This window comes from Eimeria acervulina, genomic scaffold (genome assembly GCF_000499425.1).
Source record: "Eimeria acervulina Houghton genomic scaffold, Eah_scaff301, whole genome shotgun sequence".
Taxonomy (NCBI): Eukaryota; Apicomplexa; class Conoidasida; order Eucoccidiorida; family Eimeriidae; genus Eimeria; species Eimeria acervulina.
The window spans coordinates 24,252-37,985 of NW_013547793.1; the positions used below are offsets into that span (position 1 = coordinate 24,252).

Genomic DNA, 13,734 nt, shown 5'->3' on the forward strand with positions numbered 1-13,734 from the left:
CTGCAGGAGGGGCTGAGACCTCTCAGCAGCAGCAGCAGCAGCAGCAGCAGAAGCAGCAAGTACAGCAGCAGCGGCAGCAGCAGCAGCAGGAATGCTAGCGGCAACACACCATGGCAACAGCCGAAGAAGGCGGGCCCAGTGACCCCGCGGGGCCCCCGGGGTTGGAGGCTCTCGAGGAGACGCAGCAGCAGCAGCAGCAGCAGCAGCAGCAGGAAGAAGAGCAGCAGGAGGAAGGCGAGGAGTCTGAGGAGCATGAAGGAGAAGAACATGAAGAGCAGCAAGAAGGGGAGGGTGAGCGTCCGCAGGATGATGAACAGCAGCAGCAGCAGCAGCAGCAGCAGCAGCAGCAGCAGCAGGATGACGACGAGCAGCTGCAGGCCTCCGATGGGGGAGCAGATCGCAAGAGCCGCAAGAAGCGAAGGAGACACCAGAAGGGGGACCGCAGCAGCAGCAGCAGCAGCAGGAAGAAGAAGAGAAGGCTAAAGGAGAAGAAGGCCTCCAGGAAGAAGCGCAGCAGCAAGAGGATGAGGCAGCAGCAGCAGCAGCAGCGAGGCAGCAGCGGCAGCAGCAGCGACGACAGCTCAGAAGAAGAAGACATTGAAGATGAGGAAGCAATATTAAGAGAAGAGATGAAGGGTTTTATTGTCTCCGAGGCGGAGAGCGACAGCAGCAGCAGCAGCAGCAGCAGCAGCAGCAGCAGCCAAGCCGATGATGAAGCACCTGCTCTAGATGAAGAAGACTTAGATCTAATAGCAGAAAATACAGGGCTGCTTGTAGATACTGGGGGCCCCTCTTCTCAGCAGCAGCAGCAGCAGCAGCAGCAGGGGGATACCGACACAGAGGATGGGGCGTTGCAGCAGCAGCAGCAGTTCCGGCGCCTAAAGAAGGCAGCAGCAACAACAACAGCAGCAGCAGCAGCAGAAAAGGAGACACGTCGCAGCGGAGTCAGCGGTAGTGAAGCAAATGCAGCAGCAGACACCAAGGGAGACAGTTTGTTTGCAGGCGAGGAAGAGACAGAAGATGAAGCAGAAGAAGCAGCAGCTTGGGAAGAAGAAGAAGAAGAAGCAGCAGCAGCAGCAGCAGCAGCAGCAGGGTCTTCCCAGCGGCTTGCTGATGTCTGGTCGCTTGTCTATGATTGCTTTGGAGACATCGATGCCGTCATTAACATCTTATGCGATAACAGGCAAACCCTAAACCCTAAACCCTAAACCCTAAACCCTACTGGCTAAGTCGCATGTCATAAACCCTAAACCCTTCACTCCAAACGCTAAACCCTACACCCCACACTCTAAACCCTAGAGTCTAAACCCTAAACCCTACGGTCTGCACCCTAAACCCTAGAGCCTAAACCCTAAACTCTAGAGTCTAAACCCTAAACCCTCAGTGAAGGCAGGTCTCTAAAGGAACAGCAATAAACTCTAATAAACGCCTAGAGGGATTGCGACCCGCAACCTAGGGTTTAGGGTTTAGGGTTTAGGGTTTATGAGTTTGTTCAGACCTCGGCCTCGAGGCGAGGCGGAGCTACGTCGGTCTGAGGAGCGTTTAGGGTTAGAGGATCGACGTGGTGCTGCAGCAGCAGCAGCAGCAGCAGCAGGGGGAGAGGCTGGCATGGCGGGAGCAGGAGCTGCCCCTGCAGCAGCAGCAGCAACAGCAGCAAAGAGCTGCTGGGAGAGGTTAGGAGAGCCTGATGAATTAGATGTGGGGCTGTCGACAGCAAGGGATGCAGCAATTGCTGCAGCAGATTTCCCTGAGAGACTTCAGCTCAGATTCGCAAACAGACCCAAGGCCTCGCAGGTGCTGCTGCTGCTGCTGCTGCTGGTTCTGCTGCTGCTGCTGCTGCTTGTTCTGCTGTGCTGCTGCTCCTGCTTTTGCTGCTACTGCTGCTGCTGGTTGTGCTGCTGCTGGTTCTGCTGCTTCAGCTGGTTCTGCTTGGTGTGCTGTTTGTGTTGCCGGTGTCGCTGCTGCTGCTTGTGGAGCTGTTGCTGCTGTTGCTGCTGTTGCTGCTTCTGGAGTTGCTGTTTCTGCTGCTGCTGCTGTTGCTGCTGTTGTCGGCTCAATCCTTTTCTTGCCGTAGCTGCTGCTGCGACCTCAGCGTTGGTTGATGCAGCCTCTTCACCTGCTGTTTCTGCTGCTTGTGCTGCTGCTGCTGCTGCTGCTGCTGCTGCTGCTGCTGCTTGGGGTGTACAGGCAGCACTTGCAGCGGAGTCTGTGTGGGTGTCACGGGTGCTGCTGTCTGAGTTTGCTGCTGACTTGTCTCTTGAAAATTTACTACAGCGATATGAAGATGCATTTGGAGGCTGCTGCTTGCTGCAGCGCCCCCCTGAGGTGGACGTACAGCAGAAGGTGCTGCTGCTGCTGCAGCTCCTGCTGCAGCAGGGATTTGAGGTTGTCTTTATCTTGCAGCAGCGCATGCATTTGCTGTCTCCTCCTCTAAATGAAGCAATGATATGGAGGGTTTTTGAATTAGATAGACAGTACTGGCGGCTACGAGCAGCAAAGGTAAAGCTGCTGCAGCTGGGCGTCACGCTGCAGCAGCAGCAGCAGCTGCAGGTGCAGCAAGGTGATGATGCTGCTGCTGCACAGACACCTGAAGGAATAAAAGAGATGCTTCAAAAAATGCTGAGAGACGCAGAGACAGAACAAGATATCGATGATGTACGTGTACATGTCTTAACCTACTTCCACCCCCAGCTTGCTGCTGCTGCTGCTGCTGCTAAGCAGAAGCGCAACGGAGACTTGAAGACACTGGATGCAGACGAGCAGCAGCAGCTGCTGCAGCATAACTCGTCAGAGGGCGAGCTGCAGCATGATGAGCTCCAGCAAGAAGAACTGCAGCAGCAGCAACTGCTGCAGCAGGAGGAGCCGCAGCAGCAGGAAGACGAAACCTTCCTGCAGCAGCAGCAACAGCAGCAGGAGGAGGAGCAGCAGCAGCAGCAGTACGAACAGCAGACTGCTCAGGAAGCTTCAGGAAGCGAGCCTCAGCAAATACCCCACGGCAGCAGCAGCAACAGCAGCAGCAGCAACGGAGATGATAACGTGTGGGCTGCCACCCAGGACGGCCCAGCAGCAGCAGCAGCAGCAGCAGCAGCAGCAGAAGATGCTCCCCTCTGCTCCGTTCCCTTCGACCCTCTGAAGGGAGAAGCTGCTGCTGCTGGACACTGGCAGCAGCAGCAGCAGCAGCAGCAAAGTGTAGGCGAGCAGAAGCTTTCCGCAGATCAGCAGCACGTGCTGCGGGACCTGCAGCAGCTGTACCTTCAGCAAGGAGACGAGCAGCCACAGCAGGAGGAGCTGCTGCTGCAGCAGCAAGAGCAGCTGCAGCAGCAGCAGCAGCAGCTAGACCTGGAGGAGCCCCTAGGGGGCTCGCAGCTCTTCCAACATGAAGAAGTGCTGCAGCAGCAGCCTCCAGAAGCAGACGCAGCAGAAGCAGCTGAAGCTGCAGTGCAGCAGCCAGACGCAGCAGCAGCAGCAGTTGCGCCCCTTGATGATGCTGCTGCTGCCGCTGCTGCTGTGCAGCACGCAGCAGCAGCAGCAGCTGCCGCGGCCCAGGCAGCAGAAACAAACGATGATGCAGCCACAGGGCAATCGGACTCAGCAGCAGCTGCTGCTACAGCATCAGCAACTGAAGCAGCAGCCACTGCTGCAGGAGCAGCAACTGAAGCAGCAGCAGCAGCAACAGAGGCAGCAGTAGTAGCAACAGAAGCAGCAGCGGCAGCAACAGAAGCAGCAGCACTACCAGATGCAGCAGCAGCCAATGAAGGAACAGCGGCAGCAGAGACAACAGCAGCAGCACAAGCAACAGAAGCAGCAGAAGCAGCAGAAGCAACAACAGCAACACAAACTTCTCCTGCAGCAACAGCCACGTCTTCCTCACGGCCGCATGCATCTAAGTGGGATCAGCCGCCACCGCAGCAGCAGCAGCAGCAGCAGCAGCAGCAGCAGCAGCAGCAAGACGGGGGCGCTCAGTCAAGGGAGCCTGACAGCAGCGGCGGCGGCGACAGCAGCAGCAGCAGCAGCAGCACGACAGCAGGGACTTCGAGGCCCTTTTCTTCTCGCTGGGGGCAGCGCGAGCCGAGGCCAGCAGCAGCAGCAGCAACAAAGAAGAAAGGGTTATCTGCAGCAGCAGTAGCAGCAGCAGCAGCAGAAGAGTATTTCGGCGTATCTGTATCCCAAGAGCCGCCGGCAGATGCAGCAGCAGCAGCGGCAGCAAGCGCGGAGCAAACCGCAGCAGCAACGCAGCCGGCAACAGCAGCAACAGCAGCAAAGACGCGGTCTCCACGGGGTTTATCTGCTGCAGCAGTGGCAGCAGCAGCAGCAGCAGAGTATTTCGGTGATGGTTTTTCGCAAGACAGCCAAATGGACGTAGACGGGCGCCCCAGCAGCAGCAGCAGCAGCTACAGCAGCAGCAGCTACAGCAGCAGCAGCTACAGCAGCAGCAGCAGCAGCAGCAGCAGCAGTAGCAGGGCACGGAGCTCTTTCGGAATGAAGAGAGGGTTTGGAGGTGCGTTTGAATTAACTCAAGAGCAGCTTGCTGCAGCAGCAAAAGAGGAGGAGGAGCTGCAGCAGCTGCTGACAGCAGCACAAGAAGAAGAATGGAACGACGCAGCAGCAGCAGTTGCTGCAGCAGCAGCAGCAAACAAACCCCTCTCAGCCAAGGAGATTTCTCCAGCAGACGCAATCGAGGTACTCCCCAATGCTGCTGCTGTTGCTGCTGCTGCTGCTGCGGCTGCTGCTGCTGCTGTTGTTGCTGCTGTTGCTGCTGCTGTTGTTGCTGCTATTGTTGTTGTTGTTGCTGCTGCCGGCGGTGGGTATAGGGTGCTGTTGCCGCTGCTGCTGCTGCTGCTGTCTGGTTTGCTGCTGCTGTTGTGTGGCGTAGTTTGCTGCTGCTGCTGGAGTTTGCTGCTGTTTGTTGCTTTTAGCTGCAGCAGCAGCATTTGTTTGTTTTGCTTGTGCTGCAGCTCGCTCATCGCTACAACTTAGCTGAAGTGCTGCGTCCCTTCTTATTAGATGCTGCTGCTTTTATTGAGAATTTAAACTGTCTCTGCTTTAACTCTGAGTCCCCTCTGCTGCCAGGGCCTCATTTGCTGCTGCCTCAGCAGCCGCAGTCTCCTCCTCCTTTGATACCGTTGGTATCTGAGGCGGAAGCAGCAGCAGCAGCAGCAGGTGCAGCAGCAGCAGCAGCAGCAGCAGCAGGAGCAGCAGCAGCAGCAACAGCAGCAGAGCTGCAGCTAGAGCTCTCTGCTGCAGCATGGGCGTCGCAGTGGCTGAGCGGCCCCTTCTCTTCAGGGTCTCAGGTGCTGTCTCTGCTGCTACAAAACGAGGTTAAGCGTTTATTTAATAATTTTAAACTACGGAGATTGCTGCGGACAAAAGTGCTGTCCCTGCTCTCTGTCTCCTTTATTACAACTCCACAAGGAGAAGCAAATACAGACCCTGCTAAACCCTGTTGGATAGCTCGCAGGCTTTGGCGTTTACCTGCAAACAAATTCATACAGGAGGCCAGTCATAAACCCTAAACCCTAAACCCTAAACCCTAAACCCTAAACCCTAGGGGTTGCAGCCAGCAGGCCTTCTCCACCTGTCTCCTTCCTCTTCTTCGCTGCTTTTTAAACCAATTCAAAAGAAACATTTGCTGTCAATCTAGTGCTGTTTAGGGTCTAGGGTTTAGGGTTTAGGGTTTAGGGTTTAGGGTTTGCGGGTGCGCAGATGCTGCCGGAGTTCACAGAGAAGCCTTCGTGGGTCCCTTGGCATGAGAGGGTGAGGCGATCACAGCAGCAGCAGCAGCAGCAGCAGCAGCAGCAGCACCTGCTGCAGCAAGACCCGCTGCATAGGCCGAAGCGTCTGCGCGGTATTTTTGACAGCAGAAGAGACAACCCCGTTGGCTCTCTCTTTCTCCAGGTAAACCCTAAACCCTAAACCCTAGCCCCCATAAACCCTAAACCCTAACTCCGCTAAACCCTAAACCCTAGCTATCTCCGTTAAACTCTAAACCCTAAACCCTTGCGCTGCTAGCGAATTCTCGCGTGTTGGGGGCTCGGAAGACCTACGAGGCCCTGTGCGCCTCCTCCTCATGCTGCTGCTGTTGCTGCTGCTGCTGCTGCTGCTGCTGCTGCAGATTCAGCAGCTGGAGAAGCAAGGAGAGGGGGTTCTTGTGCTGCACCCTTTGGCTGGGGAGACGGCACCTTGGAGACAGAAAGAGTTTCTAAAGAGACACGCAGATGCGCTGCAGGAGCAGAAGCTGCTGCGGGTAGGTAGTGCTGCAGCAGGCAGCAGCAGCAGCAGCAGCAGCTACATGCGAGAGCTGCAGCAGCAAAAGGAGTTTCTCGATAGCGAGCAGCAAAAGTTTGAAGAGGCAGAGAGACAAGACCAGCAGCAAATAGAGACACTCCTGACGCAGATGCTGCATGCATACTCTCCTTTTGCTGCTGCCCTCACCACCAACAGCAGCAGCAGCAGCAGCAGCAGCAGCGGCGGCGGCGGCGTCAGCATAAACCGCAGCGCAGGGGACGAACTTGTTGCTGCTGCCCCTTGGGTGTACATACAGCGTATGATTCTAACGCGGCTGCTGCTGCATGAAGTGCTGCCTGCAGCAAAGAGAGAAATAAAAAATAAATTAATTACGCTGTCACAAGAAGCAGTGCTTAGAGATTGTCAGGATATGTTAGACTTTAAACTAAGCCTGCAGCCGCTGCGGCTGTCTCCTCAGCAGCAGCAGCAGCGGCAGCAGCAACTCATTGATGGGCGCAACAGCAGCAGCGACAGCAGCAGCAGCGACAGCAGCAGCAGCAGCGAATCGGAGGCTCCGGATTCTGCTGCAGTGTCTCCTTCTCAGAGGCGAAGAAAGAGACAGCAGCAGCGACAGAGACAGCAACAGCGGCAGCAGAGACTAGCAGCAGATCCTGCTGCTCTTGATTGTCTCTCTCTTGTAGTTCAGCACCTCCCTTTAGATAAGAGAGGCCGCAGCAGCAGCGCAGCAACAGCAGCACGTGTGCATGCAGTGCTGCTGAACTCCTTCGGGGAAGTAGAGACACACGAATGCTTCGATCTCCTTTTAAATACCCGTCTACCAGACGACCCGCAGCAGCAGCAGCAGCAGCAGCAGCAGCAGCAAGGAGGGGGAGAGCTTGCATCTGCTGCATCTCAGCAGCAGCAGCAGCAAGGCTTAACTCGAGATCAGCAGCTGGCGCAGCAAGAAGTCCAGCGGCTGCTTCGTTTGTTTCGAACCCGCTACGTGGATGCTGTTGTCGTAGGCGTAAGAGACAGACAGAGTTTGCTGCTGCAGCAGATCTTGAAGCAGCATGTGCTGCAGCAGCTAGCAGCAATTCATAAACCTTTTGCTTTTATTCTTGCTCCTCTCGATATACCTTCGGTTTGGAGCGGCAGCGATAGGGTGCCCGCAACCCTCAGACGCACTATGCCTAGAGAAGCCCTCATGGTAATCTGCTGCTGCTGCTGCTGCTGCTGCTGCTGCTCGTGCTGCTGCTGCTGCTGCTGCGGCTCGTGCTGTTGATGGTGGTGGTGGTGGTGCTGCTGCTGCTCGTGCTGCTGATGGTGGTGGTGCTGCTGCTCGTGCTGCTGCTGCTGCTGCCGCTGCTCATGCTGGTGGTTGTGGTGGTGGTGCTGCTGCTGCTGCTCGTGCTGCTGCTGCTGCTGCTGCTGCTCGTCCTGGTGCAGCTGCTGCTGCTGCTCGTGCTTCTGATGGTGGTGCTGCTGATGGTGATGGTGCTGGTGGTGATGCTACTGCTGCTGCTGCTGACTTGATCGGCTGCTGCTTCTTGCTGCTGCTGTTGCTGCTGCTGCTGTTGCTGCTGCTGTCGTCTCTGCTCGCAGTGCTCTGTGTGTAGGGCGTCCCCTCCTTTTTAATTTAAAATTTGTTTATTTGTTTTTAATCGTTTGATATACCTCCTACTGTCTCCTTTACTGTCTCCTTATGGTTAATATATCTGTTTCTTTTTCTGCTGTCTCTTGCTGCTGCTGCTGTCTCCTTTTGCTGCTGCTGTCTCCTTTTGCTGCAGGCTCTGTCTCTCGCTCGCTTCGTTCAAGACCCTCTGGCTGAAGCAGCAACTCTGTGGGGAGAGGGCTCAGATAATTTGCTGCTGCAGCTGCGTCTTCATCCCTTACAGAACGCCGTAAACCCTAAACCCTAAACCCTAAACCCTTTTATTCACCTCCACAATCACCAGCATCCACACCGCCCACTCCTGCCTTCGGCTTCTGCTGCTGCTGCTGCTGCTGCTGGCGTTGCTTCTGCTGTTGCTGCTGCTGCTGCCGTTGCTGCTACTCTTGCTGCGGCTGCTGCTGCTGCTGTTGCTGGCTGTGGAGCGTATGCATGGAGGCGCGGTTTGCATTGGCTGCTGCTGCTGCTGCTGCTGCTGCTGTTTGGGGTGTACGTACACCGCAGCTACCACGAGATCGGCTTGCTGCTGCATGCGAAGTTGTGATGCTGCGGCTGGTTGGGGATTGCGGCGTTGACCTGCGACGCTGCTTGCGGCTGCACAGCAGCAGCAGCAGCAGCAGCAGCAGCAGCAGAGCAGCAGCTGTTCTACAGTTCGTTCCAGGGCTCGGACCCCGCAAAGCAGAACGCCTGCTTAACCTCCTCAAATCATCAACCCTTGTTGTAAACCCTAAACCCTAAACCCTAAACCCTAAGACTCTAATAACCTCCTCAAGTCCTCAACCCTTGTCGTAAACCCTAGACCCTAAACCCTAAGAGTTTAATAACCTCCTCAAATGTGTATAGTGTATAATGCATGGTTTAGCCTCTAGTATTTGATGTTCCGTGAGCAATATTTAGGGTATTAGGGTTTAGGGTTTAGGGTTTAAGGTTTAGGGTTTAGGGTTTAGTGTTTAGGGTTTAGGGTTTGGTTGCAGATGAAGTCTCAGCTGTGCATGGGTGAAGACAGCGAGGAGTCAGAGGCTGAGTCTCCGCGCTCAGTATTAGGAGAACGAAGAAGCAGCAAGGGTTTAGGGTTTAGGGTTTTCTCAAACTGTGTTTCGTTTCTGAATCTAAGAGCAGAGACAGCAGCAGCAGAGACAGATACACTTGATGGTGAGGGCTTGCTGCTGCTGCTGTTCTTTTATTTCTTTATTTATTTATTTATTTATTTATTTATTTATTTATTTGTTTATTTATTTACATCTTTATTTGTTTATCTGTTTATTTGTTTATATCTTTCTTTCCTTCTTTGCCCTTTGTTTATTTATTTATTTGTTTATTTATTTATTTATTTATTTATTTATTTGTTTGTTTGTTTATTTTTTTATATCTTTAGTCTGTCTCTTTCTCTGTCTCTGTCTCCGTCTGTCTGTCTCCGTCTGTCTTCTTCTTTGCTTCTGTCTTGCTTCGTCTCTCTGTCTCATTTATTTATTTATTTATTTATTTATTTATTTATTGTCTTTACTTCTTTCTTTGTTTATCTCTTTATCTCTCTGTCTCTTTACCCCTTTATTTATTTATATCTTTTATTTATTTATTTATTATTTATTTATTTGTGCTTCTGTCTCCTTGGAGAGACAAACAAAGAAATACAAACAAACAGACAGCAGCCCTTTTAATAGAGACACCTCATACCCCAAGCAAGCAAGCAGCAGCAGCAGCAGCAGCAGCAGCAGTAGGAGCAACAGCAGCAGCATCATCAGCATCAACAGCAGCAGCATCAGCAGCAACAGCAACAGCAGCAAGATCAGCATCATCAACATCAACAGCAGCAGCAGCAGCAGCACTAACAGCAGCAGCAGCAAGATGTTGTGTGTTTATGTGCAGCTCTAGATTCTACTCGCGTACACCCCACAGACATCAGCAATTCAAACAGCTGGTTGCCTCGTCTCTGCCGCGCTGCAATAGAGACACGAAGAGGAGACAAAAAGGAGACAGCAGCAGAAGAGACAGAAGAAGAAGCCGTCGCTGAAGTACTCAAGTACGCCCTACCCTCTAGGGTTTAGGGTTTAGGGTTTAGGGTCTAGGGATAGGGCTTAAGGGTTTAGGGTTTAGGGTTTAGGGTTTAGGGTTTAGGGTTTAGGGTTTAGGGTTTTGGCCGAGACGGCGATGGACGTCTCCACAGCTCACGCCTCTCAGGCGGAACGCTTGGGGTTTAGGGTTTAGGGTTTAGGGTTTAGGGTTTAGGGTTTAGGGTTTGCGTGCAGGGACCCGTCTCTGTTGGATGGGGTTAATTTGAAGGAGTTTGCTGCTTCATTTAAGAACGAAGCAGACGCCGACAGAATTCTGTACGCAGACAAAAGGAGACAGCTTATATTTATTTAAAAGGAGACAGTTTATATTTAGTTAAAAGGAGACAGCTAAAATATCAAAGGAGGCACTATATAAATAAATGGAGACAGTTTATATTTAATAGGAGACAGTTAAGACAAAAGGAGACAGTAAAGACAAAAGGAGACAGTAAAGACAAAAGGAGACAGCTAAGATATGAAGGGAGACAGTTTATAAATACAAGGAGACGCTTATATAGAGGTAGTAAATAATATATTTAATATATTTTATATAATATATCTATCGTATACTATATATTTTATACAGTGTATGCAGTATATACTATATAAAGCAAACAACATAATAAATATATAAATATAAATATATATATATAAATATATAAATGTATATATATAACATACTAAATATAAAAAACAAAAATATAAATATATAAATATATATATATATATAACATAATAACTATAAAAATATAAATAAAAAATAAACATATAAATATAAATATATATATATATATATATTTATATATTTATTTATATATTTATTTATATATTTATTTATATATTTATTTATATATTTATATTTATATTTATATTTATATTTTTTTGTGTTTGTCTTCAGCCCTCACTTACAATTTTTGCGCGGGGAGATGCGTACAGCATTTTATGACAGTCGCGACATATTTACTTCTTTAAGCGACATGGAAGTATTTTATGCTGCAAGCGGCGAGCAAGAAGAAGAGATACAAGAGGGTAGTGCTGTTGCATGTCATGTGGTCTATGCAGCAGGCGTTCGGGTGTATGCTCAGCTTCTGCCCTCTGAAGTAGCTGTCTCCTTTGCGGATCTAAGAGAAATACGGTCTCTTCTCGCTTTAAAACAAAAAGTTACCGCACCAGAACAAGAAGATCTCTCTCCACTAGTTGGTTAGCTTCTGCTGCTGCTGCTGCTGCTGCTGCTGCCGTTGCTGCTGCTGCTGCTGCCGTTGCTGCTGCTGCTCCTGCTGCTGCTGCTGCTGCTCCTGCTGCTCCTGCAGCTCCTGCTGCTCCTGCTGCTGCTGCTGCTGCTGCTCCTGCAGCTCCTGCTGCTGCTGCTCCTGCTGCTGCTGCTGGTACTGCTGCTGCTACTGTTGATGCGGCTGGTGCTGGTGCTGTTGACGTTGCTGCTGCTGCTCCTGCAGCTCCTGCTGCTCCTGCTCCTGCTGCTGCTGCTAGTACTGCTGCTGCTACTGTTGATGCGGCTGGTGCTGGTGCTGTTGCTGCTGGGGTTGGTGTTGCGGCTGTTGTTTCTGCTGCTGTTACTGCTGTTGCTGTTGCTGCTGGTGTTGCTGCTGCTTTTATTGTTGTTGCTGCTGTTGCAGGGGGTGCGTATACGTTTGCAGTTGAGTAAAGGATAATAATTTATATTTGTTTTTTCTGTATTTGTTTGTTTGTTTATTTAGGAGAAGTGCTTCCTGGACGTGTATTAAGGGTTTTATATGATGCTGAGCTGCATAGGGGCTTCCCGTCCTTTAGAGTTTTATGTGTCTGTACACTGCAAGCTGTACGTCATGTGTTGTCTCTTCTTTGCGCAAACTCTCTTCCTAAGAGAGCTTTTGCTTCTTTTATCTCTCCCGCTGCTGCTTGCGATCTTCTAGGCGTCAGAAGAACCCTTAAACTGTACATACACCCCAAACCCTAAACCCTAAACCCTAAACCCTAAACCCTAACCCTTCAGCCATCAAGGCGTCCTACGGGGCTCCAAACCCTAAACCCTAGACCCTAAACTCCAAACCACCCACACACCGCCAGAGGCCAAATGAGTCAACCATCCACAGTTTAGGGTTTAGGGTTTAGGGTTTAGGGTTTAGGGTTTGTTGCTGCAGCGAGCGGGAAGAAGCGCTGACGAATCAGCAGACGCAGCAGCTGCTGCGACACCGCCAAATTCGCCACCCTAATTTTAAACTCATCTCTCATAAAAGGGCGCTGCAGCTGCTGCAGGACCCTTCGGTATGTCCTGCTGCTGCTGCTGCTGTTACCGATGCTGCTGCTGCTGTTACCGATGCTGCTGCTGGTGTTGCTGGCGCTGTTGCTTGTGTTGCTGCTGCTGCTGCTGTGCAGCGCTTATTGCTGTTACTGCCGTGCAGTTTGCTGCTGTTGTTGCTGCCGTTTTTATGTGTTGTCTCTGTCTCTTTCTTGTGTTGTTGTTTCGTAAGGGGGCTGCTGCTGCTTCCTCACCTAAACTTTAAACTCAAGGGTTTAGGGTTTAGGGTTTAGGGTTTAGGGTTTGTGGTTTAGGTGCCGGTGGGTGAGGCATTGTTTCGTCCTGGGGGCAGCCGCGATGGTTTTGTGTTGATGTTGAAGAGCTGCGGAGTCCCCTTCCGCGCACTTTGTCTTCATGTAGAGGAGACAGCAGCAGCAGCAGCACCTGGATCAGCAGCAGCAGCAGCAGGAGCACCTGGAGCAGCAGCAGCACCAGCAACAAGGGAGTTGGTGCTGCTTGGCAGCACTTACGATTCTTTTGATCAAATTATCGCAGTATTCTGCGAGCCCCTTCGCATCAATTTAGAAGAACTCGCGAGACACCCTGTACAACCTCAGTCTGCTGCTGCTGCTGTTGCTGCTGTTGCTGCTGCTCCTGCTGTTGCTCCTTGTGCTGCTGCTGTTGTTAGCGCTGCTGCTGATGCTAGTGCTGCTGCTATGTTGCTTGTGGTGTTGCTGCTAGTGCGCTGCTGCTGCTAGGCTTGCTGCTGCTGCTAGTGCTGCTGCTGCTGCTGCTGCTGCTGCTGGAGTGTGCCAATCTGTCATACAGCCAGCACCTGAATCTCTTCTAGCAGCAGTATTCGCAGCAACAGCACAGCAGCATCACCAGCAGCAGCATCAGCATCAGCTCTATCAACCTCTGCATTATATATACATATATATATATATATATATATATTTATTGATTTATATATTTATTTGTTTATGTTTTGCTGCTTGAATCAGAAATATCGAGCGACGGACTTCTCAACAGCACTACGTGAATTACAGAAAGAAGCAGCAGCAAACCCGGGGTGTATCTCATGGTGTATATTACCTCCTTCTTCGCATGCAGGAAATGCAGCAGAAGAAGATAGTCAAAGGGGGCCCCCAGGGGGCCCCACAGCCTCTGGGGGCCCCTACGATAGATGGGGGGGCCCCCAAGATAGGGGGGGGGGCCCCCAAGATAGGGGAGGGGGCCCCCAATTGAATATGAAGGGGGGTGGTGTTCGTAAGGAGAATCCTCTTCGTTTTCATTTATTAGTTGTGCCTCCAAGACAGGATGAAAGGAGTCAAAAAGATTTGTTTCTTAATGACGGTATTTATGTTGATAAGGCAGGATTTGTCTTGTGGGGACATCGCGAAACTTCTCTCAGAAACCTCATCGCTTGGTGGAAGGAAAAGGGATATTGGAATGTAAGTCTAATATTATATATAATATAATATAATATAGTATAATATAATATAATATATATAATATAATATAATATAATATAATATATATATAATATAATA

The 13,734-nt window shown here is 51.2% G+C and overlaps 1 protein-coding gene across 1 annotated transcript; it reads left to right on the plus strand.

The window, feature by feature from the left end:
- Positions 1-110: 110 nt before the first annotated feature.
- On the plus strand, positions 111-13,429 carry EAH_00031710 (hypothetical protein; the record flags this gene model as incomplete). Its single annotated transcript, XM_013392384.1, has 16 exons — positions 111-1,123; positions 1,497-1,794; positions 2,188-4,680; positions 4,956-5,318; positions 5,704-5,895; positions 6,113-7,432; positions 8,013-8,126; positions 8,333-8,614; positions 8,869-8,906; positions 10,141-10,221; positions 10,844-10,974; positions 11,256-11,462; positions 11,716-11,761; positions 12,084-12,207; positions 12,496-12,797; positions 13,186-13,429. The coding sequence occupies 16 exons, from the start codon at positions 111-113 to the stop codon at positions 13,427-13,429; spliced, it is 7,248 nt and encodes a 2,415-aa protein (XP_013247838.1).
- Between the last annotated feature and the right edge of the window lie 305 nt (positions 13,430-13,734).